General features: G+C 41.8%; 1 protein-coding gene across 1 annotated transcript; it reads right to left on the bottom strand.

The window, feature by feature from the left end:
* Window positions 1-1591: 1591 nt before the first annotated feature.
* On the bottom strand, window positions 1592-20485 carry LOC106656016. The gene is made up of 7 exons (XM_014376625.1): window positions 20369-20485; window positions 15908-16017; window positions 14819-14911; window positions 8318-8470; window positions 3647-3770; window positions 2601-2829; window positions 1592-1767 (listed from the first exon to the last, which is right to left on the bottom strand). Exons 1-7 carry the CDS (start codon window positions 20483-20485, stop codon window positions 1592-1594), a joined length of 1002 nt encoding a protein of 333 aa, XP_014232111.1.
* Between the last annotated feature and the right edge of the window lie 7466 nt (window positions 20486-27951).

The raw sequence follows: 27951 nt of genomic DNA, 5'->3' as shown, positions 1-27951 counted from the left end.
ACTTATGAGAAATGCGCGCACAAGTTTGCGGGACTTTATGAACATAATTAAAGAGATCTGGAAGCTAGATTCGTGTTGCGTGACATGACATCATTATTGATAAAATATTATGAAAAAGTACTATTCTATATTGAAACTACAGATTTTGCTAGCAATACCCCTATTAATCGGTAAGTCAACGTGGTTATGTACATTTCTGAACGCCAATAAAATCAATTTCAATTCAATGGCATATTGTGTTTTAGTAATTTAATTGTAATGATATATTGATTAAAATCACTCAATTTCATACGATTTTTATAATTAAATTTTTTTGACAATGGTTTGACTTATAGGATTATCTTGACTTTGTCACTTGTAGATTTACAGGCAAAGGTATGTTTAAATCATTGGTCATTATGCTATAATGAATATTGAGCCTTTCCTCCACAGTATTTCCACTTATCTTTTTTTTATTATTGAACTGATTGTACAAAATGCTGCATCCTTTTGAGTCCTTCAAGCAGATTACGTGATTCATTTTCACTCGAGCTTATGGCTATAGACACATACGTGAAGCTGCGTCATCGACCAGTTACCACTGAAAAAATGTGGTTCTTTTGAACTTGAATTTTTCGGAAAATGCTTTTTATCATTTTTTATCATCGCGTTTTTAATCTTTGCGATTTCCCGATAATCCGCCATTAATGCATCGATAATTTAATTGACGCATATGGAAACTCGCAAGCACATTGGGGGCATAGATATTTAACATGACAAACTCAAAAAGCAATAAACGTTAAAATGTATCAGGAAGTACTAATTAAAAAAGTTTTTTAATTAAAGAACCCAGTATGCTTGCGTTGCGTTATGGTAAAGCACGTAAAATTTTTGAGCCATTAATTATGCGTTTGCTATTTCAATAATACACCGCGGTCTAAGTCATATCATGATTGGTGTGTGGGAGGAAGGGGGGGAAGGATTGGGCTTGCCAGCAGAGGGGCACGATACAAAGTTTCGAACGAGAGCGGCGCAATATCCCCCAGCCTCGTAATAATGATGTACTGCGATTTGAACATTCAAGGCACGAATTTTATGACATTGCCTCGGGCTACACCGGACTCCGAGCAGGCCACACTTTGGTGATAACTTAAATATGAAAATCAATTTACAGAAAAATATGTATCGTGTTCTTTTATAACAATGTAAATTACACAAAGACAGCACCAAAAGAACAATAACAACGAGTACAATGGATTACTTTCACCTTTATTTTCTCTCTTACAAAGACAAACTTCAAACAAACGATTTATCCAGTGGGACAAACACTCGGGCGTCAAATAAACCAAACATTGCTTTGCATAAACGTGGACACGCTTTACACCGTTAAAATTATATGAATGAAAAAAAATTTTTAATTACACAGATAATTTTTTAACGGTGTAAATGAATTTTAATCGTTGTAATATTGGTCAATCGCGAGAAATCGAAATTGAAAATGGCTCGGCTTGTAAAACGTGATACGCGGTAATGTACGCGGGTGACGGGAAAAGGGAGAGCCGAAGGAAAAAAGAAGAGGAAAATAGAAGCCAAAAAAAAAATTGCGTCGATTTTATTTGCCTTTAGCCGGGCGATATCGAGTTTTCGGTTTGGCGAGTTTCTTGAGGCGCGGCGTGCATCTGGCTTTGAGAGCGCTCTTCGGTACGCTGAAGGCATCCTCTTTGAGGTCGGTCTCACGACCCGGTGGCCGCTCCGCAGGTTTGGCTAGTTGCAGCGTGCGAGTCGTTGCTGTAACATATGCACATATACACATACACACATGGTATACTCTACGAGTGGTTGTATACGTTTAGAGAAAATATACCAAGTTGAGTGGGCGAGTACAAACGCACACGCGCACTCTGAGCTTTTTCGCCGAGTTGAGAAGATCATGCGGGATTTTACGTTTGTACATGTGTGTATGGATGTGTACGCGTGAGTGTGAGTGTACGAACGTATGTTCTTGTTGCAACTAATGGAACAGCAAGGATTCTTCTTTGAACTAGAGACAAATCAAAGACGAGCTGGTAGACGATGTTGAGCTCGGAAAGTACATTTTTATGTACAATTTTTACAAGAGTACTTCGCGAGATGCAATGAAAATTATGAAACAGACAAAAGTACCCTGCTTCGATTAAATATTTTTTTTTCTTCAACCCGTCAGTATTCCAGCAGACATGATGCTACTCTTGCTGCTGTGTGCCGCGAGATGAAAAAATTGTAAAAATTTCACTCAGTTTTTTTTACGATCTAATACTTTTATTCCTATGCGTATCAAAGTTCGAAATCTTGAAATGGCGCTTTCGAATATTTAAAACTTTATGGGACGATAAAGAAACTCGAGCAAAGAATAATATTCATGCGTATATAAGCGTGGAAAAAAATAAATATGTGTCATGATTTGATATTTCATTCAAATGAAATTATTACGTGCTTGCTCGTGTGCTTGTGTACGGTAAAAGTGTATCGTTAAAAAAAATAAAAATATTGAGTCTTTGATATTAAAAATACGTAAAAATAATAGCGTAAAAACAATGAATGACCCTTTGCTCATGCGAGAAAATAATGAAAGGCGATATTACGTTCGGCCTTGAGAGCGTTCGGATTCACGGCGCCCGGCACTAGATACTCCGGCTCTGGTCGAACATTTTCCCGATCTGCGAGCTTCAGCATACGTTCCGTTATCTTGTAGACAAGGGCCGACGGTTGCACTGCAAATGGATCTCTGCCGTCGGGCTTTTGTTTGCGTGCTGGCTTAGCCAGAAATTGCAATCGAACCATATTGGGCTTCGGCTTTTTTTTCGACGCCAGCTAAAATGTTCGTAAGTGTATGAACATCATATTGGCATTAAGAGCTTAATATTATTTGTCAGATTGTGTGTTTGGTGAGCGTTTAATTCGTCGCGCACTCGAATGAAAGAGGACGATATTACGAGGAAAATCCAAAATAAGTTAACAAATAAGAGGGCAAAAGATAGTATAAAATTGCAGTAAAAGATGGAAGCATAGATTTCAATATTTGTACAAAGACGATTTCCACTAAAAATGCATCAAGTAGAAAAGTCAAGATATTGTCAGACATATAATAAAACTTGGGGAAGTCTTTTGTATATTTGATTCGCGCAACTTTTTTATATTTTACGTTGAAATTTCAAATACGAAAATGAAATAAAATTATTCATAACGAAGAATTCGAAGCTGCTGCTGATGCTGCAAATTTGTCGAGCGGCTCACAGCGCAGCTCAGTGGAAACAAGGGCCTAAGTACTGTTTAATTCGGTAGAGCGAGTCGTGCGTCATACAGGGCTGAGAAACTCATTAGACACATAACGGGCAAGCTCGAGACAGATTTAACAACGGAAAAACACACACAGGTGAGAATCAATTAGAAAAGAATAGAATATATAATCCGAGCTTGCACGTGCGCGACGGAATTGCGATGCAGCAGCCAAGCAGACGAGTATTCGCGTTTAATAAGAGAGCAGCAAAAGCAATTAGAATGAACGAGAAATGGCAAGAATAATTTCGAGCGATAAACATTAACGAGTATGAGACGAAGTGTGATGCGCACGTGTAATATAAGTGAGCGAATGTCTTGAATTCTGACTTGACGATGATAATGTACTCACGGGTTTGGATCGAGGTCGCCTGGGTAGCTTTTTAGGCTGCGCCAGCCTCTCCAGAGCTTTCTTGTGTCTCTCCCAGTCGCCGGTACTGGCAAGGTATCTTCGCATCTTTCTCATGATCTTCCTTCTGTTTTGACAAAAAAAAATAAACGTTGAGTCGCTCTTTATTTTTGGTTCGAACGTTATAAACGTGAGTTCGAAATGTAAACACATTAACTGCAATTTCAAAAATCGTCACGCTTATAGCTTCCCGCATGCATTCGACTAGAGATTAAAACGATCAACAAGGTATCACCTGATCCTATTATAAGCAGTTCATTTCGAAACGGGACCCGGGAAGCTGGAGAATATTATCCGGCTCTGTATAGATATGATTTAGAAATTTATAACGGCCTAGGCAACACCCAGATATAGAGAGAGAGGAGGGAGGGGGGTAGAGGTATAATGCGGGATGAACGGCTGGAGTGTACGGCGCGCTACGAAAGCGCCAGATACAACCGCACACACACAAATACATGTATAGACACACGCGAGCGAGCGCACAGGCAGGGATATATAATGCAATAACTTGAGCGACCGCGTGTACACGCACAACTTTGCGGATATTCCACCCGCTTATGTGTATACGCGCGCTGCGGCTTTTACATTCCCTGGATCATGCAAATTTCCAATTTAATCATGATGTAAAATAGTATAATTTACATGTATAATATGTGTCACTATGCTTGTTTATTGTTGGCCGTTTGCACGGCCATTGGCGCGAGGGTCGATCTCTCCCCGCGCCAGAGAAACAAAAAGTGCCTATAACAACACCTACATACACACACGTTCATATAAGTTGCAAGAGTGCAAGGTATATAGAATGAGGAAAAAAAAACGCGGGAGAAAACGGATAAGCTTGGCTCCGTGGACTTTTTCATCTTGAATTGGATAGAGCAAGCTTTTTGTGTGACCACATCATAGCCATGTGTGTGCGTGTAGCCCGTGTGTAAGTGCGTTTGATGTATGTGTACAGCTTTCGCGCGTACTTCCTTCGAGGTTTTCTGCTTAAAAGTTCGTTTCTGGCGAAAAGTACGCTCGAGTCCGCAGACGACGAGCTCTACTGCATGTACAGCGACACATTGCAAGCACTTCTGGAAGATCCATCACCAGAGGAGAAAAACTTTTCCTCTTTCTATCCCACTTTTTCTCGCTCTCTCTCTCTCTCTTTCTCGCTCTCTCGTTGGTCTCTCTTTCCCTACACTCTCTATCTGCGACTCATGCAGAGTGCAGCATGAAATATTTTTGACCATTTAAGCGCCTTACTAACTGACTTTTGCCGTCCTTTTTCTTTTTCTCTCTTTTGCTCTCCGACCGAAGATGAATTATTTCACACCCGCCAACTGCTAAGTCGAATCATTCTAACACCTCGGGATTGGTGGATAAGAGCTCGGCAACGGATTTAATAAAAATCTTGCGAGGATTATTTGCGCACGGGTGGGGAGAAACGATGCGCTGTCAATGTGTCAAAAAACGGCGGCTGCAGCAAGGAAGAGAGAGAGAGAGAGAGAGAGAGCAAAACGCATCAACGCTCAGCGCCTCACGCGTAAGTGCTCAGAAGTCGTCTTCGTGTGCGAGGACTCGCTTGGGCGCACTGCAGCTGCAGCCTCTATATAGCTCTTTCTAAGAGCTACGAGATCCTTCCCCATTTCGCAATGATTTTCGGTAAATATGGGAAAAATGATGCACTCGTATTTTTCAAACTGTATGTATACCATGTACTTTGTTACGCGCGTTTCTGTATGTGTGTGCGTGCATGTGTACGCGAAGCTGAGGCATAAAGTGGGTGAGTGAGTGAGTGAGAGGAAAAGAGATGTTATTTCGCATCGCAGCAAGAAGCTGGATATTATTTTGACAAGGTCCTAAAACGAATTGCTTGAGGCATTCGTGAACTGCTGCCGATAGATACTTCAATATTGGTTGACTGATACAAAAATATATCGATAGAAGCTTTATAAGTTCACCCGCGCGCATTACATAGATATACACTGACCTATATGCACTTATCACTCACTCCCTCTCTTTCCCTCGTGCTTTTAAAGCGATGATCACAAAATTTGTATTATCGTGCCTCATTTAACCGGTTAATAGCACAAAGCTTGTATACACGTTTACAAGTACACTGAGCACACACGCCCTCGTGTATTTGGGAGTCATTTTAAAATAAGTTGAATAATTAATATCTAAAATGAGATGAGGCTAAGTTATTACTTATTCAAAAGGACGCTCGCATCTACTCTCATGTATGTGATTGTGTATGTGTATGAGTACATCTGTGCATATGTGAGCCGAGACCGAAGTTAAACATGCTGAGTTCAACAAAATTCAACGTTTCCAGGTCACTGATAAAGAAGCCAAACTACATGTTTATTGCCAAACAAGAGAACCCGAAAGAAAACTTCCCATGCGCGGATGTGGTCATTTCAGATGAGCAAGTTTATGCATACAAGACTCGAGAAATTTGTTTAGCAATTTGTTTTTTCGGAACTTTGTAGGCTTTTTCCGAGCACCTGAAAATCGTCGTCTGCCATGCAAATTAAGATTGTATCGACAAAAAAAAAAAAATAAACAACAATACTCTATTATCTTTGATTTTAAAGGTGTGAGAAAGTTTCCAACGTTACATACCATTGGCTGACCTATTCTTTTCAAAACCAACTAAAATCAATATCGATTTTTCGTTGAGTTGGTTCCGAAATTTCATAAAAGTCAAGAGCTCGACGCAAGAGCTATATGTAGCTTATAGTAGGGCAACGTCCTGCACCCACATTTGAAGAGTCTAACGCACTAGGATGTCAACGACGACGAACCGTTAAAAAAAATCTATCGAGCGGAAAAGAGCCATGAATTATTTCCGACTTTTATACGGAGGTTAGCAGCACAGCGCAGTAGTAGCAAAGTAAAAGACAGAGAATAAGAGAGAAGGCGCAGTGAAGGCGAGTGCCCACGCGCGCGCGGAGACGTGTACGCGATGGTCGAACATAACAATAAAACAAGAAGAAAAAAACTACTGAAGCGAGATGCAATGCGACGTAGAATGAATTGTGAGGTAAGAAAAGCAAAAATGGCAAAAAACACAGGGGGAAAAAGGTCGAAGCGAAAAAGAAGCCGAGGATAGGTGTATTAGAGAGGACCGAGAGGGGGAAAAATGAGAAAATATAAAGAGTAAACAGAAAATCAGAAAGTACGTAGACAGAGAGTCTTTTTCTCGTGTGTAGTGCACGCAGCGCATAGTGCATTCAATCGTCCATTCACCAATGGAGGAAAATCAATAAGCCAACTCGAAGAAGAGCAACAATGACAGCCCCGCGCTGTACTTTAGAATTCCTGCGAAAAATGAGAATGCTAGGAGAGCGAAATAGATACAATAAAGCACTAGTAGTAGTAGTGATAGTAACAGCAGTAGAGAGTCGACAGAGAAGAGGAAACGAAGCGCATTGAAAACGGGTAGAAGGACGACAGAGTGCGGAGGGAGACAAATTGGTGGAAATGCAGCAGCAGTGGGCAAAAGAAGGAAAGATTAGCAGTGATAGCGAGTCGGTCGGTAAGTGAGAGGATTAAAGCAGAGCCGAGTGTGTGTGTAAATACACTCCAATGAAATAGCTGTGGGTAACTGAAAGTGAGGTGCAGGACTAAAAAATAAAAATGTATCGATGTAAAAAGCGACAAAAAAGGGGGAGAGAGAAGCAGCAGTAGAAAAAAAAAATAACACGCAGACACACACACGCGCGCGGATACAGCCGAGTACTCTCAAGAATGAAGAAATTGGAGAAAATAGAGGGCAACAAAGCCCAAGTGTGAAAAGAATTGCGCATGAATGTGTCTGCGTCTATATCTGTGTGTATGTGTGTGTACGACCGTCCCACGACTCTGTATATACGGTGAAAGTCAAATTCAAAGGCTCCGAGAGCTTCAAAGAAAGGATGCATTATAGTATTGGATCGTTACAAATTTTTTCCCCTTTTTTTTCTCTTTTTCTCCCGACAACAACGTTTTACTTGCTACTACAGAGCTCTCGCTGTATATAAACGCAGCTTCCATCTCCGAAGATAAAAGACTGGGTCTCTAGTGAAAATCAAAAAGATATATACATATAATGCTATACGTATAGCAGAGAAGAGAGAGAGAGAGCCGATATAATCGAGGCTCTCGCGCATTTCGCTTTGAGCTAAGATGATGTCGGTATACGTTTGATTGTTCACTGCTTTATTTCCTCGTGTGTAAAAGAAAATGTTTTTTTTTCCCAACTCCTGCATTCGTAATCAGTTTACGTCGCGTATACCTACGATAAAGTGAGAGAGAGTAGTAGTAGAGTATATAGCGAAATAGAAAGGCAAGCAAGTAACGCGAATCGCGGTATGATTGCCTCTCTGTCTTTTGCTCTCGAATAGAAAATTGTCTGACTACAAATAGCAAAAGAGAGTCTGAGAGAGAATAAAAAAGACTTCTCAATATCATAGTTTTGAGAGAAATCCCAAAAGGTATATCTAGACACGACAGGACGCATTAAACTCGCATTATGCTGAAAATGCTCCATGCTTGATTCACGTAGAGAGAAAGAGAAACGATTGGAGGCTCATTAGATATAGGTGAGTATTAACATACATATAATGCGTATAGGTGGATGATACTTACTCCCTTTCGACCGCTCGTTGATGCAATGAGTTGCAGATCATGCGATACTTTTGATACCTCGACTTGCGTATGCCTCTCAGCTGAGCGCTGACGTTGGCCAGTCCAGCTTTATTGCCCAGCGATACGAGATACAAACGGGCGTGCATCAAGGCGCTGCAAATAAATAAGAACACATGTTTCGTTAAACGGCACAGTATATAGCATGAAATCTCTCTCTCACAGCCAAGTTATTCGAAAAGGCATTAACCAGGCGACATATTTAGATAATGCGCCGAGCATGCCGCTTCGATCGCTCATGAGAAAGGATAGAGAGAGAGAGAGGGAGAGAAGTGAAACTCGTGTGCCGAGAACGTTTTATTCTGAGCGTGTTTTTGATTAATTAGCCGTACGTGGCGGAGATTAGAGTACGGACGACGGCCGTATATATTCAGCCTCCGAGGAAGTCTAACACTCTGCACTGATTGAATATCAAGTAGAACAGGCTGTTTTACTCCCCCAGTCCCGAGGCAAACTTTTGAATGCTTAATTGGCTTGCACGTGAATCTCTTTCGTACTTTTTCTTTCTTTTAATGATAATTTTGGATGAATTTCTGTGGGGATCAACGAGGCAACAAGCTGCTCTCTCGCAAATATTTATATTCAATATTTTGGATGCGAGTGTGCGCACATGTTCGAATACGAGATATATCGCGCTATCTCTCTTTATGCGTGGTGCATTCCAGCAAATTCGATACACTTGGAAGGCTATATAAAATCAAAGGCAACTGATCGTCAAACAAGTGTAATGTCCATACGCGCAGAAGGGCTTCGAGTTTAAAGATAAATATTAAAATATTTACGAAAACAGGCGCTCGTGGCGTGCAATGGCATGTGGAGTATCGAAAACTCGAGAGCGACACCACGAGAGTGTGTATTTTTGCAACTACAAAGCGTGTGTGTATATTGCGTATAAAATCGTACAACAGTGATAAAATATGGCGGAGAGGAGCCATAGCGCCCGCTGTGCACGACTTTTTTTTAGCCCACGCCTGCCAGCAGGTATATTATTTTTTCACTTGTCGCGAGTCGCGTGTCTGCGCTTCGTTTCGCGCCATCAACGGTGCGACACGAAGCCTTTGCAACGTCGTCGTCATCGTCGTCGTTCTATGCGTCGAATCACATCCGTCAAGACGTTTGTTTTCGCTTGCTTTGCTTTCGTCGCGTGTACCCGCCGCCGCTGTTTCATTTCTTTTTTGCTCCGATTTCGTTGCTGCTCGTCACACGAATATGAACGTGTATCGGATGGAACACGTATGCTCGCGATGCTATCGAATTTTTACTACCCCCAGTTAAAAGAGAAAAAGGAGTACGACAGTTTTTGAAAGATATAAAATATGCGTATAATTTCGAAAACTCGCAAAGCGGGGTCAATTTCAAAAATGTGCACAACCATTTTTCAACTCTCTTTACACACACACACACGTGTAACTGGGAGGAAAGTATGGGAAATCGCGTGGAACGCTGTACTGCTCTGCTCTGCTAGTGTGTGTGTGTGTGTGTGTGTGTGTGTGTGTGTGTGTGTGTGTGGGTGTATGTGCATGTGTGCCAGTGCAGGGCAAAAATAATTGATTGTTCGATATTAATCACCTGCAGTGAAAAACAAACAAACCAACTGCTGTACATAGATTTAACATCGAAGCATATGAGAGGAGAGGCGAGGAGGCCGAGGCAGAACGAGGTGAACAAACAAACATAGGCTCTCTCTCTCTCACGTGCGCACGTTACTATTTATATACTACACTTGATCGAGCTTTTTTTTACCTCTTTCCTCTCTCTCTCTCTCTCTTTTTCTCTTGATGCTCGATCGATTTCCTCTGCACGCCTATCCCGGAAAACAGCAGCAGCAGTGGCGGCGGTGGTGGCGTCGGCTGCACGATTCAGAGAATATAAAAAGAAATTCATTCTCTATGTTGCATGCCTTACCCATACCACTACCTCGTGGAAGGATGAGGTGCGTACCTTACAAAGCTTCTACACCGTAGCTACTGCTATTGCTACCGCTGCTTCTGCTGCTGCTGATATAGGGCACAAAAGTCAAAGCGAAACATTCCAGTAGTAGGCATGTGTATATTTGCACGTATTTGTACGCTTATATACAGATAGATAGAGAGGGCGAGTAAGGGAGAGAGAAGAAAGAGACGAGCCATGCCTGGCAAACATCAGACTGGCACATACAAAGTTGGTAGATGAGTTCGCGCGCGTGCGTGCGGGTATACACCTCATGTATGTATTATAAAGCATTCAAGCTATGCGAAAAGAGCACGAGAGAGTCTGGGCATATAATAAAGCTTAAGTGCTTTGAAATCGCGTATCGCAGTCTTTATATCGTATTGCCAGCGCCCTCCCGTCCGCCGCCGCCACCGCCACAGCGGCAGCCTACTCTATGCCAATCTCAAGCCCCTTGAGTCGTTGTCTTATGCAAAGCAGTGAAAATGTATAAAGCGTTGAGCGCCGGAACACAGAGATAAATATATAGACCCATATAATATCTTCTCGAGGCCTGACTTCTTACTTGCCTCGCCTCGTGCGAGTCTCCACGCGTGTAAAGTCACGTTTAATACGTATTTATGTATGTGTACGAGTGTGTGAAGGAACGAATGAAAGCCCATGAAGAGAAAGATAGAGAGTGAGTGAGTGAGAGAGAAAGAGACGTGTTGTCGTGCATTGACTCTCAGGCATGTGTATGTGCGTATGGTGCTCGAGACGCGATGCAGATGCCTCGCGTGTGCAGTCTCGAATGATAACGAGGCCGCAAGTAATGATGAAAAAGATGCACGTTCGACGATTCGATGAATGCGCGAAGTGTCTTCGGGGCAATTCGTTTGTACGCGGTAATTAGTCAAAGGCTCAGGAGATAACTTTTATGGTCTGACTATATTGTTGACCTAATCCACTAAACCTGAATCCATCGCAATTCTTTCGTTATTGAACTTCGAATATGGTTAGTGAAATAATTTCAAATTACTTTTCATTGAATCAAGTTGATTATTCAAAAAGTAACTAACATAGAAGACTTTGTTAAAATTTTTCAAAATTCGATTTTTACGGAAAGCAGCGAATATTCTTGCGGTGCTCTTTTTGCGTGTGGCGTATCTTTTTTTTTCCTGAACTCAGCTTTTGCCTGGAAAAAGACGGCAGATTACAGAGGGATTTGCTTGGTGCTCCATAATTTACAAGAATTTTCCCGTGCGCGAAAACGACTACTTTGAGAAGAAAAATTCATAGAATATAAAAAATGTATATCTCTCTCTCTTTCTTTCCCTCCTTTGCTCTCTCTCTATTTCTTTCCTTTTTCGAGGTCTATATTATTTACATAGGCATTTTTCACACACGAAAATTTCCAAACCGCGTGTATACATTACTTCAAAACTGATATTGCATTGGGCGGTTGAAAGATATCTATTTTGGCTCGCTTTGAGAAAATTTCTGACATTTCCATTTTACGTAGTTCACTTGCGAATAATCGCGAGTCTCTTATATGAACATTTTCATAACCGTTTTTTTTGTGCGAAAAAAATATCAAACATCGAGCGAAAGTGAGAACAAAGATGAGAAAGAGAGACATCTGCATATGCAAATAAAAAGGGTCGAGGAGCCCTGCGCATTTTGCGCATTGCAATGTCGTATCTCAAATTAAACGCAGCAAGATGCATCTGTGTGTAAGGGAATACTCATGTGCGCGCAGTACTCGAGAGTATATACTACATATATCTGCACACCACGACCACGAAGATAGACGAGTGCGAAGTCTGGTGCGGCGGCAAAACCGAAGACTCGAAGATGAGAGACATGGAGCAGTGGCAGTGGCAGCGGTAGCAGCAGTAAGCGGCAACGCCACTAGATCTGAGCCGAGCCGAGACAGAGAAGAGCGTCGAGAAAGCAATTTGTCTGTGCATGTGCGTCAACAATCAAACGCCGATTCGGTATTTTCGCTACGCGCCTCCTCGACTTTTGCGCTTAGGCGAGACACTAATGCATGTACTGTGCAAGCATTTATATGAAGCTTTACCCTCCCGCCCCGTGTCTCCTCTTATACACGTGTGTGCCCTCACACAGACGCACACCGCTGTTGCAGCGACGGCAGCACAAGAACAAGAGATATTGGAATTCTCGTGCGGCTGTTTGCGAAAGGGCTGCTGCTGCCGCTGCGGCAGACGTGAAAAGTCATTTTTGGTTGACAACGATGACGTCGTCGTCCCGCATGCACGAGTCTCGACTTTTCGTAATGACGATGCTCCTAGAGACTGCGTGTGCTCTATACAGAGTAGTGTGCAAGCGCTGGGAATACCAAAAGACGGGTTAACGCGCGTGCTTTTAATATTCTTGACGCTCTCTTATCGGTTGCTATTATTTTTTTTTACTCCGATGAACACGAATGTTTACGTATCGCACGATGCCGTGAGAGTGTGTGTGTGTGTGTGTGTGTGTGTGTGTGTGTGTGTGTGTGTGTCTGTTATTCAACATCAGGTGCGAAACAAATTTGCAACATTACGTCGGCAAACAAACGTGACGTACCGCTGACACGCGTGAATAATTAATTATCGCATTAATGTCATTGATGCAACACGAGCAACATTTTTCATGTATCGGGTATCGTTTTGCAACACGCGCCTCGTTGAAATAACGCCATTGAGTTTTATTCATCAGTCGAAATTGCATTTAGCGTGACGAAAATTTGGGTCACCAAGGAATTTGCTTGTAATGTTACGCATGCCTGCGTACATCATTATGTACCAGCACAACGTTGTAATGTATGGGGGATGTCGTACGAATGAAATAATTGCTTGGACTCCGTTTTATCCTGTGTAACTAGCACGCTGCTACGACGCTACTCTCTGTCTCTCTCTTTTTCTCGCTCTCCTCCGTTTCCACTCGCTTAATGAGTTCGGTTTGTATTGCTTTTTCGCTTACACTTTTCTCTCACTTCGCCTTTTTTATTTGATTTTATCGTTTAACTGGAAAAAAGCAAAGGAATCTATTGTTTCATCCGCCCCCTCTTCTAGTGGCACCGACGCGGAGGTCTCCTGTGCTACTACCTCCTTCCCATGTACAGATATACATCTGAAGAAAATTAAAAGATTTCGCTCGCCCTCACCGGCGCGCTAGAATTCTTTCAATCCCCCTCTCCCTTCGGCCGTGTTTAAACATTGTTTCATTTGGATTACGACGGTAAATACAAAAGAATTAGAGCCTTGTTTGAAAAATAAATAACTCAGAAGCTACCAGCGTGGCTTTGTGTCTTCGACGAAGACGACGACGGCGGTAGCGGCGGCGGTGGCGGCGACGACAAAGTCGTTGAGACGATGACTATGGGATTCTCTCCTTCTCTCGTACTCAGCAACTCCCTTCTCGTTTTCGGAGGGTGAAGCGTCGTCAATGTGTCCAGATTGGACGAAACAATTATGCATCAATTCGCGAAACGAGCGCGTAATGCACCCGCCCCGAGCTTTGTGTGACATAAGTTCTCTGTCGACGTTTAATCTCTCAGCCGCTTGTGCACTTGGGCTCCCGCCGCTGCCTGGCTGACTTTCATATATCGTTACATTTAAGCGCAATTAACGTTCGAGTGCGCAAAGCAGAGTGTCGACGTCGTCGACGTTGTAGGAGCGCACACATGCATTGAAATTCATAGCACTTAAACTGTGGATACATGAGTACGGCGTTATGGGGAGCCAAGAGAGAGATGGAGAAAGTCAAACTAATTAGCTAATCGACCAGTGCGTCTGTGCGTGAGTTTGGGTGTGTGTGAGTCCACGTTTTGTGGGTGAATAACGCGGAGAGGAAACGTAAAGCATTAAGGCTGTCGCATTGCTTTACTATATATAATATTAATTCCAATGCGTTGATGCAATGAACTTCAACTAGACTCTCATGTATCGAGCTACTATTCTACCGTGCACTTGCCCGGTGCGTACAATCGACCGATTGTCTTCATTTTGAGCACGAGTCCCCCAAAATAACAATGCAAAGACCTCGAATGAACAACGTGACGCGGCTTACTGCTAGAAAAAAAATGGAAGCAAATATTTTTTCCCTCCACTTACTCGACACCTTTCGTGTTATTAATCAGTAGAGCTGCCAAGTGGCGTACGAAAGCAAAAAAAATCTCACATCTATAAAACGTATACAGAGAGTGAGTAAACTAGGAAAAGTCGAGCACGCGAAACACTCCAATTTCATGGGACGCACTCGATAAATTCGTATATACCACGAAGCTACGGAGCAAAACGAGAGAGAAAAAAATTGCCTTGAGCCGCAGTAGCGTGTAGCTCCTAGTGCGCACTGCATGCGACAAAGGCGCGACACATGCAAAGATTGGGTGCTACAGAGAGAGAGAGTGAGAGAGAGAGAGAGAGAGAGAGAGAGAGAGAGTACACAAATATATACGTAAAGTAGATAGCAAGATGAAACAACACCAATACAGACGCGGGCGCACATTCGTGTACGTATACTTATACGAACCTTTTTTTTGGTAAGGACAGATCAAAGAGGCGTTTGGTGCTCTCCGGGCTCATAGTTATACTGTCCCCTCTGCGAGCTCGTAGCGACATCCTGCTGTAAGCACAAAAGAACAGAGAAAAAAATAAATAAACGTTGAGTTGTGTCTATGAAAATGAGCTCTACAGCTGCGAGTAAAAGAGAGCTACTACTCCCCATGTAAGTGCGAAAGGAAAATTACTTCTTTTTTTTTTTTTTGCTCACTTTTATTCACGCGCGAGTTGAAACTAAACTCTAAATGCACTTTTAATAAGTATATATGCCGCATAAATTGTCGAGAAAATTCATCTGAAAACGACTAGTGGCTGCGCTCTGCTCGCGCGTCAAGTGGCTCGAGGAAAAAATGTTTCTTTATATGCTCGGCTAACCAAGAAAGACGGAGTGCGGGGAAACGAGAGAGAGAGAGAGAGAGAGAGAGAGAGAAATACAAATATATAACTAATATTTCTGTTGCGAAGCTACAGCGCAGTGCAATAGTATTAAAAAGCTTTTCCCATAATGTATCCACAATTTTCCCGTCACGGGCGATGTTTCATGTGCGCGGCTGCGACTCTCGCTCTTTTCCTCTCTCCACACGAACACACGCACACACCTTATACATATAAACGTGTACGCGCGACCGTATAAACTATATACATACTTTTCGCGGTAAATACTGAGTTATGCTTTTTTACGGATGTTTACGTTGATACAGACGTAATAATGACATATTGAAATGGCCAAGCGACGCGGAAGTACATAAAATATCGTAGTAATATATAAAGCTCAAATTTATTTACGAAATATGGATCTCCCAGGTATAATATTGCAATTTATGAAAAAAGATAATAATTTCCATCTCTCTCTTCTTCCCTCTCCTTCTTCTTTTTTTTCTTTTTGATATTTTCAATTTTCCGAACAAAAATATAGCAGTAGCAGCGGCAGCGGTTATACACGAAGGCGCACTGCACACGTGCGCGCACAGAGATGATCTTCACGTCAGGAATTTATCGTGTGCCGTGTGTATAACGATTGCCGTCGAGTGCGCATAGGTATAATAATGGCATAACTTACGAAAGATTCTGGTCGTACTTGGGTCGGGAATATTTCGGCTGGGCCATCATCTTGATGCGTTTGGTGGCTCGGGCGCGCAGAGCGGCACGTGGTACTTGGAATGGCCGGGGCTGTAAAATGAATTTCAAATCTAGAGATCCACATCTCAAGGGACGAATTGAGTTGTATGCATATAGTCATAGCACGTGTGTTATATGTTACGTATAATCATCCCGGGCGTGGTGCTTTACTTTGCCTAACAAACTCGACGGGATAGTTTGAAATCCAAATATTTGTTGAAATTCGACAACGACAACTCTCGGCCCCCCGCCGCTCGGCCGCATGTGTGCTGCTGCTGCGTATACACTGTACATGTGTGTAGGTGGTGGTGGCGGCAGTGGCTAAGTGTGCAGACCCTACGTGGCAAATGACACTGACACAGTTTGAATGTTTAATTACTTAATTAAAATATATATTTATCCAGAAATTAAAGGTACAAAGGGCCGCCCTCGCATATGTATGTACGAGATGATTTTAATACTCAAGTTAAACAACCGCGAAAATGATTATGCCTCGACGACAAGAAGTTTAAACAAAAAAAAAAGGATTCGAGGCACCTATAACGTTTCTCATTATGCGTTTACTTTCCTAACAACAATTCTCAAACAAGTCAACAAAAGCTATCTCTAGACTCTAACGACAATTACTTTTGCAAAATTTAATCGCAGTTGTTCTCGCGTGGCGCGTTGCAGCAAACTTGCCGCCTTGGTGCGCTCTCCTCCTCCGCGCGGTGCTGCACACAGCTGTATGTACATGTATGTATGTACGCGGCGCGGATATGTCGTACTATATACGTGCCTTTGTGCGCACCGCACACGAGCTCGCTCACACGCAACGAGCGCGCCTAATGGCACGTTTAGCCACGCCAACGTGTGTATTATATCGGAGATTGAGTGAATAAATTCAGAATCACTATCACGCTCATTGCCCGAGCCCGCGGAGTTACTGCACACGTATAATGTATGCACCACTAATGAAAAATCGTCAAAGTTTCGCAGTTGTTTCGTTCGTTTGTGTGTTTTGGTGTGTTTGTGAGTGTGTTGTATATTTTACAGCAGCGGCATAATCTCAATCTTAATATCCATCATAGATATTGCATTCGTTTCAGAGCGACGGTGGTGGCGAGCTCGAACGCCAGTACGCGCGCAGCAAAAATGTATACATTCGTGCCACGCGCGTCGACGGCACGGGGGATCGAGAAGTTTATTTTTGCAACAAAACCCAGACCAGTGCCGCGGCACCAGCGCATTGATTTCTCTTTCTCTCCATTGTTCATTTCTCTCCTATATTCATGAAATTCAACGAGAAGGAATAAAAAAGAAAAAAAATGTGGTGGGAAAGAGGAAAAGTAACAAACACCGAGAGCTTTCTTCCTCTGAAAAAACGCAATCAAAAGCTAGACCATTTGATTACCTGCCACAAGTTTGTGAAAAATATCACTACCAGTGCACGCCATTATCTTAAATTAATATCTCGACAAAAAAGAGAGTAGCTACGTTATATTGTACATTTGTTTCTCGTGGCTCGAAAACATAAACGTAACAACACCCAGTCCCACGAGCGGCTCGTATACACAGCTGCAGCAGGAAAGAGGGAAAAATTTATGAACGACCTTTGAGAGATGAAAAGATCCGAGTAGAGAAAGGCGGGGGATGAAAACACGAAAACGTCCGTTACGCGTCGATCAAACGAAAACGAGAAATCGCATATGACGGTAATTAATAGCGCGCAGCAGTGTCGCTAAATCGATAACGCGTGCCCAGAGTTAAGGGATCGTCTATAGTGGCGGCGGCAACATACAAGGGCGATCCACTTGCCGCTGTGTGCCACCAGTCCATTATTATGATCCGGCGAGGCGAGGAAGGTGCGACATGAGCTTTCGACAGGACTATAACACGTATTAAATTATCGAAGCAAATGTATCGACAGATGTATTGGATAACTATCATCGAGGTCATCGTTGTCGTCCCGCATCTCTTGATAATATACGACAGAGAGAAAGACGAGTGCGCGCTGGAATTCGACAGAGGAGGAAGATAAGCGAAAAAGCAGCAGCCTAGTGCTGTTTCAGTGTGTGCCATGAATCCTCTATTTTTCCCTCGTCGTCGGACGTACACTTTGTTGATTGCACAAGTACGAGAGAAAAAATACAGCAGAAAATCGACCTTATTGCTTAGACGGCGCGTTATATCCGCAAAAAACAATTTGCTGACGATTGCTCGTTTTTTTCTCCGAAGTTCGACGGCGACGACTTGCAGTAGCACATGCGTGTCTAAGTACATTTCTTCGTTCGACTGCGGAGTGCGTAATCAATCCCCCTTGGCACTGTCCGCATGTGTGCGAGCGAGAGAAAGAGAGAGAGGAAATAAAGGGAAAAAGAGTCGTATCGTCCCGACAGCGGCGACGTTCGTCGCTCGTCGTTCGATTCTATACCCTGCAATGGTATGTGCTAGAGTAAGAGAGAGAAGGAGAGAAAGCGAGAAAGAGAAAGATAATTTGCATATAGCAAGTCGAGCAAGCAAATGCTGGTCTTTTGTGCGAGCACGAGAGAGAGAGAGAGAGAGAGAGACGAAAATTTTGTACGTAACCAAGGCATCAACTGCAATTATCCTATGCGATTGAGTTTTACGCCGGGTTTCATGCGAATTTTACCCGACGTATAACATATATATGCTATTACTGCTATTACCCACCAACCCCCCTATATACCAGCATACATACGTATACGTAGTAGTGCACCGGAACCTCTAGCTCGTTTTTACTTTTATTTCTTTTAGCTCCTGTTTTTCCAGCTGCGTTGTTTTTCTTGAGGAGACATTTTTTTTGTTCTTTCTTTCTTTTTATTTCTATTCTTTTTCTGTTTTTTTTTAGTATTTTACGATATACTGCTGTCAGTTCCTTCTCTTCGAGCTTGCGCGCGAGTCAATGACGCACACGGATTCGCGCGACTTTAGCGGAAAAATAATTTGTTCTCGGTCTGGAGAAACGCGTGGAAGCGTAATTACCGACACAGAAGAAACACAGGCTACAAACGCTCACTACGCTCTCTCTTTTTCTTTGCGCTTTTTATTTTGAAATTAAAAAATAAATCTTAATATCGTTGCATTTTACAAGGCTGCAGTGAGGCTTGAAAGAGTAATAAAATTTTATACATGTACATGAATATTCGATTTTTTGCATCCACGAGTAATTTTTCCTTTTTACTTCCTCTTTCTCTCTTTCTCTCACTCTCTTCTCTTTTTGCTCTCATACACTTATGCGCGCGCGCGGGAGCTCCTCAAGAAGCTCTCAGCAGCACTACTCTCGCGCGCGCACCTTACGGGGCAAAAGTAGGTTACGCATTCTCAGCTCTAAGATAATTCCGCACCAGCCTTATATACTTACTGCCTGCAGCTCGTTCGACACTATATACATTATTTTTTATTCGATCGGAGCGCGCGCGCACGCGAAACTCGCATCGGTGCTCATAACTATGCACCAGCGCGCGGGAGATTACCCTCTGCAAGTTTGTATTATTCAAAAATGGGCTTTGGCTCGCGCGCCCCACGCATGACCTATGGTGTCACCTCGCGATACATTCCCAAACTGATTATAAGCTAATTACGCGTTCACCGAATATACAGCTGAAAATGATGATTTCGCGCTGGCTGTGCAAAATATATACAAAAATGAGAAATAAAAGATTTTTAGCGCGCTCGAGCGACTTCCGATTATACATGCGCACATTGTTATTCTGACTGAATGCGCTCACTCGATCAGTCGCGAAGCCACGAGCGTCGTACATAGCAGCTGCACAAGTCTACCACTATATTCTTTTTCTATATGTTCCGTTCATATACTTCAAGTCTGAGAGTGAAATCATCAACGCTCGTTGAACATCGCATTTTTTTCAACCGGACGCATTTCATCCAATATAGAGATACACTTGCCTTGCACTCACTTCATTTCACGTTGAGAGGGTGAGCGCGCAAGAGGGAAGATGATGATGGATAAAAAAAAGAGAGAGAGAAAGAAAAAAAATTTTACGCATACAGCTATTGAGAGCAAGCCATAAAAATCAAGGAGTCGAGAGAGGAGGAGGAACGTAGTGCGAGAGCTAGCAGCAGCAGCACACTTTCTTGACTCGCTCGCTCATCGAACGCAATCATTAGATCCAGTGGAGTAGCCGAGCACAAAAGAATCTCCTCCTTCGTAAATCCCTAATACCAGAGCAGCTCTTTGGGGGAATAGGAGGGTAGGAGGGATATAGCACGCGCGCGCGAAGGTATAGGCGAAGGAAAAAAGCGCGAGCGAGCGAGAGAGTGAAAGATGTAAGAAAAAAGGAACAAGCTCTCATCTTTCTATCTGGCCTGCGCGAGGAAAAGAGAAAGACAGAGAAAGAGAGAGAGAGAGAGAAATGCTGCATTATAACGCATGGCTTACCAGACTGTTGAAATCGATGGCATGTGGTGTTCGCCTCCATAGCGGCGTTGCCAAGATTACTATGTGCCGTCTGCGCGTTAGATGCGCCCGCGCGTATTTAATCCTTTTCGACACCATGACGAGTCGTGCGCTTCCGTGAGAGAGCCTCAGCCGCTGGCCCGCTCGCCGCTTCTTCTCCTTCTTCTTCCTCTGCTACTTTCTTGCGAGGAGATTTCTAGCTCTGAGAGCTGGAGACTTTTTAACGGCCTGTCGATGACGTTGATGCCGTTGCTGCAGCTGGTGAAAAGCTCATCCGGATTAGCGCCTTAGACATCCGTAGCAGCGTGAGGAAGCTTTTTACGATCTCGCAGCTTCGCGCAGATGCCCAGGCTTTTTCATCAGCTGGCCTATAAAATATTTTTGCCCAATGTCAACCTGTTTGTTGAGTGCACAAAGCTGCTCTGCTCGAGAGCTGCTATCTATATTTATATCATGTATACATAAGCTATTGCCGGGCTGTGCACTCGCGAAAGCCCAGTGAAAATATAGTCAAGCTTGATTATCTGAGATAACGAGCAGCTCGTTTACGGCTGCGCAGGCCCTGATTATATTTCGGCCGGCCGGACGAATGAAAGAGAGAGATAAAGCGCGCGTGTTTTTCTCCTTGACCGTGTGCTGCTGCAGCTGGGAGGTAATTTTTAGAGCAACGACCGACCGACCGCGACCACCACCACCACTCATTGCAGCACTGAGAGAGGTAGAGGTAGAGGTAGAGAGAGAGAGAGAGAGCAAATAATTCCCGAAATAGACTTTTCGACTAATTGTCCGAATATTTCGCGCGCGCGACCGTAATTTTCCGCTCTGTTTTATTATACATCCGCGGGCGCGTACGCGAGTGAACGTCCCGCAGTGAAACTTTGGCGCGGGGCAATGGCTTTACACGTGTTCGTTTATACAGAGAATAATTAATTTGACGCAGGTAATCCAGCGACCGCAATACTCTGCGACAAAATATGACGGTGCAATCAAAAGTATTAAATTTGTTAATTATTCAGCATTTGCCGTAATAGAGATTAATGCGAAAGCCGATAATCGTGCGCATGCTGGATGGGTAGCCGAATATAAGCGAAGAAGGAAGTAGACGTTGGTGGTGCTGGTGGCTGTGCGAAGGCAAGAGAGCATATCTGCAACTGGGATTGGCCTAAAAAGGCTAAAGCAACATTTTAAAAAGCTCTTTTTCTCGCTCTCCTAATAACCGTGGAAATGCAGAAAGTTGCTGCTGCTATACGGAGTGAGAGTGAGGGTGAGAGAGAGAGAAGCAGAGCCACTTAACCTCTTGCACAACTCTTTATCCCACACCCTTACCTCCGACTCGCTCGCTCTCTCTCTCTCTACACATCCTTTTTATTTCGCTCTATCTTTCCCCCTTAGGTACTAAGTAGCAGGGCTCACTCACTCACTTATTTTTCCGCACCGCGAAAACCACGACGTTCAAAAACTTCTCTCTCTCGTTTTCTCTCTCTCTCCCTTAATTTCAGCCGACGCCGCCGTGCTGCTGCCACACTCGCGTGCCTTGGAAATTCTTCCTACTCCTCGCTCTCCACTTTTTTCCTTTATTTTCTTCTATTTTCTTCTTCTATTTTTCGGGGGAAGATGGCCCTTTTTCTTCGTAAAAGAAAGAATTTACCTCGCTCCCTACTACACTCGGGGATTTTAGACGCTCTTGTGATGGATGAGTTCAGCTGTGGCCTAAAAGATGAGGTAGGTTAGGTGAGTTTGTGTACACACATAAAAACTATACATGTATATACCCCCCTACACGTATAGCAGACTGATAAAGCGTGGGGAGGAAAAAAATTGAGAAACGGATATGACGCGTTCACGAATACACGCTGAAAATGTATGTGTGTACGTGTGTGCGATATAGCCACCCGTTCTGTACGTCCGCGTGCTTGCGAGAGAAGAGTTTTAGCCTTTCTCGAGACTCGGGAAAAAGTTTTCTCGTCCTTCCAAACGGTGTCAAGCGCCAATCAGTGCGGTTTTCTTCGACTCGCTTTTCGCCTTTCTCTTTCTTTCAACAGCTATTGTCCCTCTCCCACGCTCTCTTCTTTAGCTGTTCTCGCGAAGACGGCGACGACTTTTGCGCGACACTTTTTCCTTTCTTCGTTCTTACTCTCTCTTATTCAGGGTCGTTTCGTCGCGTTCCTTTAATTTTTAAGGCGTTCCTATGGACCTCGCCAACGACTCACTTTTTCTCCTATTGTCTCAATCGGCCCGAGTACTAAATGTACTTTTTCGGAAGAGCTGCGCGATAGTTGCTGCAAATGCAAGTCTTTGTCATTTTATTAGCTCGATAGTACTTGTGTACTTTTTTTCTTCTGATTTTTGAAACAAAAACAATAAATTGAAATTTGGCCCAGTAGTAATTTATTTTATTAATTTATTTATACTCATTCAAGTGTTTTTCTTCCGAAAATTATAGTTTGTCTCAGCACTTAGACTGTTGAGAAAATCTTAAATTTAATGCAGGTTTCATGTAAAATCAAACATTAAAGTTATAGTAACCGATACTCAATTTTATTGAAGGTTCTTTTACAAGAAATCTTCTTGGACATTTTATGTATCAGTACTAAATTTTTTTTTTATTGCAACTGCACAAACAATTCATCAAATGCATGTACTTAATTTTAATTTCAAAAATGAATAAAAAATACTGAACTCCACATTCAATTTAAAACATTATCACCGAAAATTAATGTTTTGATTCTGATTTACTTTAGCGTATATTGCTTCAAAAATTTTAGAGGGTTCAATCGTAATTAAAGCTAGTCAATATTACTAGATGGCGAGTACCTTTATCGATAAATCTGCAAGTGGCAAAGTTAAAATAAATGTATGAGTAAAAGCAATATTCTAAGAACAATTTGTTCTACTAATAGCAATTTTCATACTCTTATTTATTGTTTATTTATTCATCATCCTTCGTATTATAGGGAAATTACAGGGGCCTACAAGGTACTAACTATATTACACTAAAAATACATTAAAAAAAAAATAACTTGATACTAAATTCTAAATAATATAAATTATTCATTTTTCACAACCATATAAGCCGATGGCATATTTTTTCTTGAGAGTTCGATATCAATGTTCCTAATTCTTAAAACCTGACAGTAACTCATTGAAACTCTTATTATTACAATACATTTATTTCCTATGCTTATAGACGGTTGAATGGAATGCAAGTTGTATGCTTATATTCCTAGGGTTAGATGTGCTATTATATTATTAGAATACAGACATTAAAGCTAATTAAAATGAACTTTATCAATAATATTTTTCATCTCGAACTAATTTTTAAAAATTAAGTAATGGTACAGTTTTCAAATGAATTATAATTTTAAAATCAAATTTAATACCCTGTAGATTATCGAGAAATTTTTAATGAACGTTAAGAAAGGCTAAATGAAATGAATTTGATTTCAAGTGAACTGAAAAGAGCATTAAAAATATCGCGATATGAAAATAAGGGCGTAAAAGAAAATATTTAAGGATAATTATGGAGCTCTTTTCTCACAAAAAAAAAAAAAAAAAAAAAAAATACGTATCGAACGTTCTATTTATACAAACCTTTCGAGCGAAATAAGAGTATATTCGAAGAATTAGGTAAAAAAAAGTAAATAATGACAATAATAAAAAAGGAAAGTCAAAAGCCCGCAAGCCATGGAGCCTTATCGTATTACCTTTGTTTCAATGGTGCTTTGTTCCTTTTTTTCTTCTACCTCCCCCGCGGCGCTTTAGCATTTATTTTCATTTTCAAGAGCTACACACGCACGCGTATTCGTGCATGTGTATGTGTGTACGTGCCAGTGCCAGTATAATGTACATCTATAGCTGCAGAATGTCAGGCTGGGTTTTTTCTCTCGCTCCTATCAGCCGCACACATATATATACAGCTCTCTATATATAGAGCAACATTTGTCTCTTCTCTCAGCGGGCTTCCGTGGCGCTCGCGCGCGCGTGCGCTCATTTCTTGTGCGAGTCAAAGCTTCATCTATCCGCGTCGGCGTTATCATAATCTCCATCTAACTACTACTCGCCGTGCGCGCCGACGATGACATTCTACTCGTTCCTTCTCTCTCTTATTCGTGTATTTTGACCGTTTTCTCGCTTACACCCACTCGCGCAATAATAGATAGCGATGAGTCCGTGCAGTTGAGCTTAAAGCTACGTACTCTTTAGTGATAAAATGAGCGTACAGAAAAGAATTTGTTCCAGTTTCATTCGAAGGGATGGTCTTGAAAATTAAAGCTAATTTTATTCTGGATAATATTTTCGGCACTATTTCTCTTTATTTTTTTATACTCGAGAAAATTCTTTGAAAAATTATATAAACTGCCGCCTCCGCTTCTTTTGGCGTGAGTATCGATCGATCAAACGTGGGTGAGAAATTTTTAACTTCTAAAATAAGCCCGAGCATTATTAGTCGTTTCATCTCGCGATCGGACGGTATATATAAGTTATAAAGATTAAAATCTGACCCAGCAACGAAATATTTCAATAAGCGACGTGTATATTACTAGCTAGCAGCAGCAGCCGCCACCGCCAAAGCCATCCAAGCCCATTCTGCCGATCCGTTATCGCAGACACTCGATATTCCTTATAGCTACTTGGGTTCTTATCTACGGGCTTATTCAGCTCGTGCGCGACTACTACTACTACTACCCCCTCTGCGTTCGTAAATCAATCACATGGAAATACGCACATTCAAGTTTTTCACCTGGAAATTGAAAATAAGCCGAGAAAAATTTGCATTTAAAAATAAAATGGCAGCGGTACACGCAGCGCTTATATGCGGTACAGCTCCACTGTATACGAGTTAGAACAATAGTCGACTCATTGCCGTAGTACACATACACCCGGCAGTATACTGCGCAGCTCGATGTAAAAACTCAACTGGCTATTATGCGGCTTTGAAATATCGGATGTTAGTACAGTAATTAGAACTCGGGAGAGAGAGAGAGAGACAGAGAAAGAGCGAGAGAGAGGGAAAAGAGAGAAGAGAGCGAATGAGTTGACAAAGCCAGAGAGCCGTTCATTTGCTTCGTTACAAGGCAAGAAAGAGCTGCTGCTACGAGGACGTGCAGCAGGCAGCGGAGCATAGCAGCAGTGAGCGTAGCCGAGTCCTGAGCTGCAATTTCAAAGGACACGACCCTACGTATTTTACTTTATACACGTCTGTACTTATATACGTATAGTTTACGCATCTATATAGAGCGAAAGCTAAGCGAAATCCAAAAATTGTATACGTAACACAATTTATTTGGCACGTTAAAACGTTAAATTAGCTCTCTCTGCTTTGATGCTCTTTGCAGAGAGAACTCCGAGCCACTGCGAGCAGGATACACTTGTATTTATTCTTTATCGTTTGCTGAGCTATCACATTTTTCACGTACAACTGAAATTGCTTTAAAGCGGAAAAATTTTCAAACATAATTTTTACGAATACTAACCACTTTGACACCCCTTTGTGAAAATAGGCTGTTTAGGAGAACTTGAAATACTTTTAGGAAAGCCCCGAAAAATTGTAGATTTTCACAATTCCTTCTTAAGGGTTCCTTAAAAAAATTTACTATCCCACGAATAGTAATCAACGCCAAAATACAGTGGTAAATATCACTCATCAAATACATTTTTCTCTTTTTAAAAAATACCATACTCAAAGTAATAAAAAAAATATGTAAAAATTTTTCTTGCAATTTCATCGAGTGAGAAATTTGAATAAAAAAGCGAAAAGACGTATTTTATGGAAATGTTTGAAAAACTATTCAAATTAAATAAATATTGTGAAACTTAAAATTGTTTCAGTTATTTTGCGTTTTTAATTTCAATTTCATTCGCATAGTTGTACAAAAATTACTCTTAGCCGAAACGGAAAATATCTCTACAATGGTGAAGCAAAAAAGTGAGATCCTTTCATAAAAAAATCATGTGAAGTCGTTTTATTCTTCACCTCATTGGTCGAGGAGTAACTGCTCCTCGCTTCGTGATTGGTCGGAATCTTGCGGAAAACTTAAATGTGGCGTTTGCTAAAAATGTTTATATTTCTAAGTCATCAGTTATTTCAATTTCATATTTGTCATTTTTTCATTCGCATTTTTTATTAAAAATAATGATGAAACTTTCGACTACCACGTGTGTAAGCTGTGGATTGTTACTCTTTCATCATCTTTCTCACACATCAGTTATTCAGTTGGTAAGGCACACGTGTTCATATGTTCGTAAATTTTAGCGCCCGAAAATCGCGTACCTCCTAAAATATTGGCAAAGAGAACGTGCTACACCCTGCACGCGCCTAAAGATATTCATTTCGCCTTCGTATATCGTGCCGAGTAAGTCGTGTCTTTCTTCTTTTTTCATTAAAAAAAAAAAAAAAATGGCAGAGATAACAGAGGAAGACTTAATTGCAAAAAAATTAGAAGCATACAGAAATAATTTATTACTCATGTAAATGCTATTATATTAAAGTCATTTTCATTTAATTAGTTGGCACGCGCGAGTGCGCCTCATATCACTAATTGTTTGAAATTTTCAAATGCCGTGCAGAGGCTAGCCTTTGACGGACCTGTTATGTCAGCGATTGCTAAATTTAAAAAAAATGTCCTACAATTTCATTTGAAAAATAAGTAATTTGTTCAGGTAGTACTTAATGATAAATTCGACTAAACCAGAGTATACGAAATGAAATTTTGATATGAATAATAAATTTCAGACTTGCAAATTGTGGATATGGCTATTATGAAAATTCCAGATAAAGGGATGTACAAAAATGAATAATGTAATTTTATTAGGAACATCAAAAAAGTACAGAAAATATAATAAATAAAATTTTTCTCACAAAAATAACTCTCTCTCTCTCCTCTCTACCGTTTTATACTTTTATGTACTTTTCTCGTGTTTCATGTTTTTTTCTTTTTTTTTTAATTCCATTCCTTTGAGAAAAACAACGAGCCGACCGAATGAAATTTTCGCCGAATGAAAAAAGTTCTAGTGGGCGCGTCAGATCTTTCGTCGGACACACGCGCACGCACGTACACGCCTACACAAAATCAAAGTTTCGACTCGGCAGAGCACACGTACACAGGATGGAGCCTAAAAAATCTAATGCAATCAATACATGGAATTTCGCATAGGCTCGAAGCTCACGCGGCCCTTTAAAGAAGATCGAATTTTTATATTTATACGTGTGTCGTATCGCAAAACGAGAATAAAAAAAGCGAGTGTGCGTCGTTGCAACGCCTGAAGTAAACGCACACACGCGCGCGCGTGGCACTCGGGCCATTCATATGATAAACGTTAAAAGCACTTTTTAGCTGAAGCGTATCAAAAAGCCTCAAGTTGCAGTGGTAATAAATTGTATGCGTTCGTCTCTATGTGTATAGGCGGCGTCACGCAAGAAAATACTCCGTCGCACGACGGAACGACGCACTTTTCAGTTCAATCGCACGTTCGCGCGCGCGCTATATGGCAATAACATCGAGGCGGCAGCAAGTCATCCGAAAGAGTCGCTGCTAGCTGCAAAAAAGCTCAAGCTCCAGACGCGC

Source organism: Trichogramma pretiosum, unplaced genomic scaffold (assembly GCF_000599845.2).
Source record: "Trichogramma pretiosum strain Unisexual culture from Peru unplaced genomic scaffold, Tpre_2.0 scaffold4, whole genome shotgun sequence".
Lineage (NCBI taxonomy): Eukaryota > Metazoa > Arthropoda > Insecta > Hymenoptera > Trichogrammatidae > Trichogramma > Trichogramma pretiosum.
This window is presented reverse-complemented; position numbering and strand designations above follow the sequence as displayed.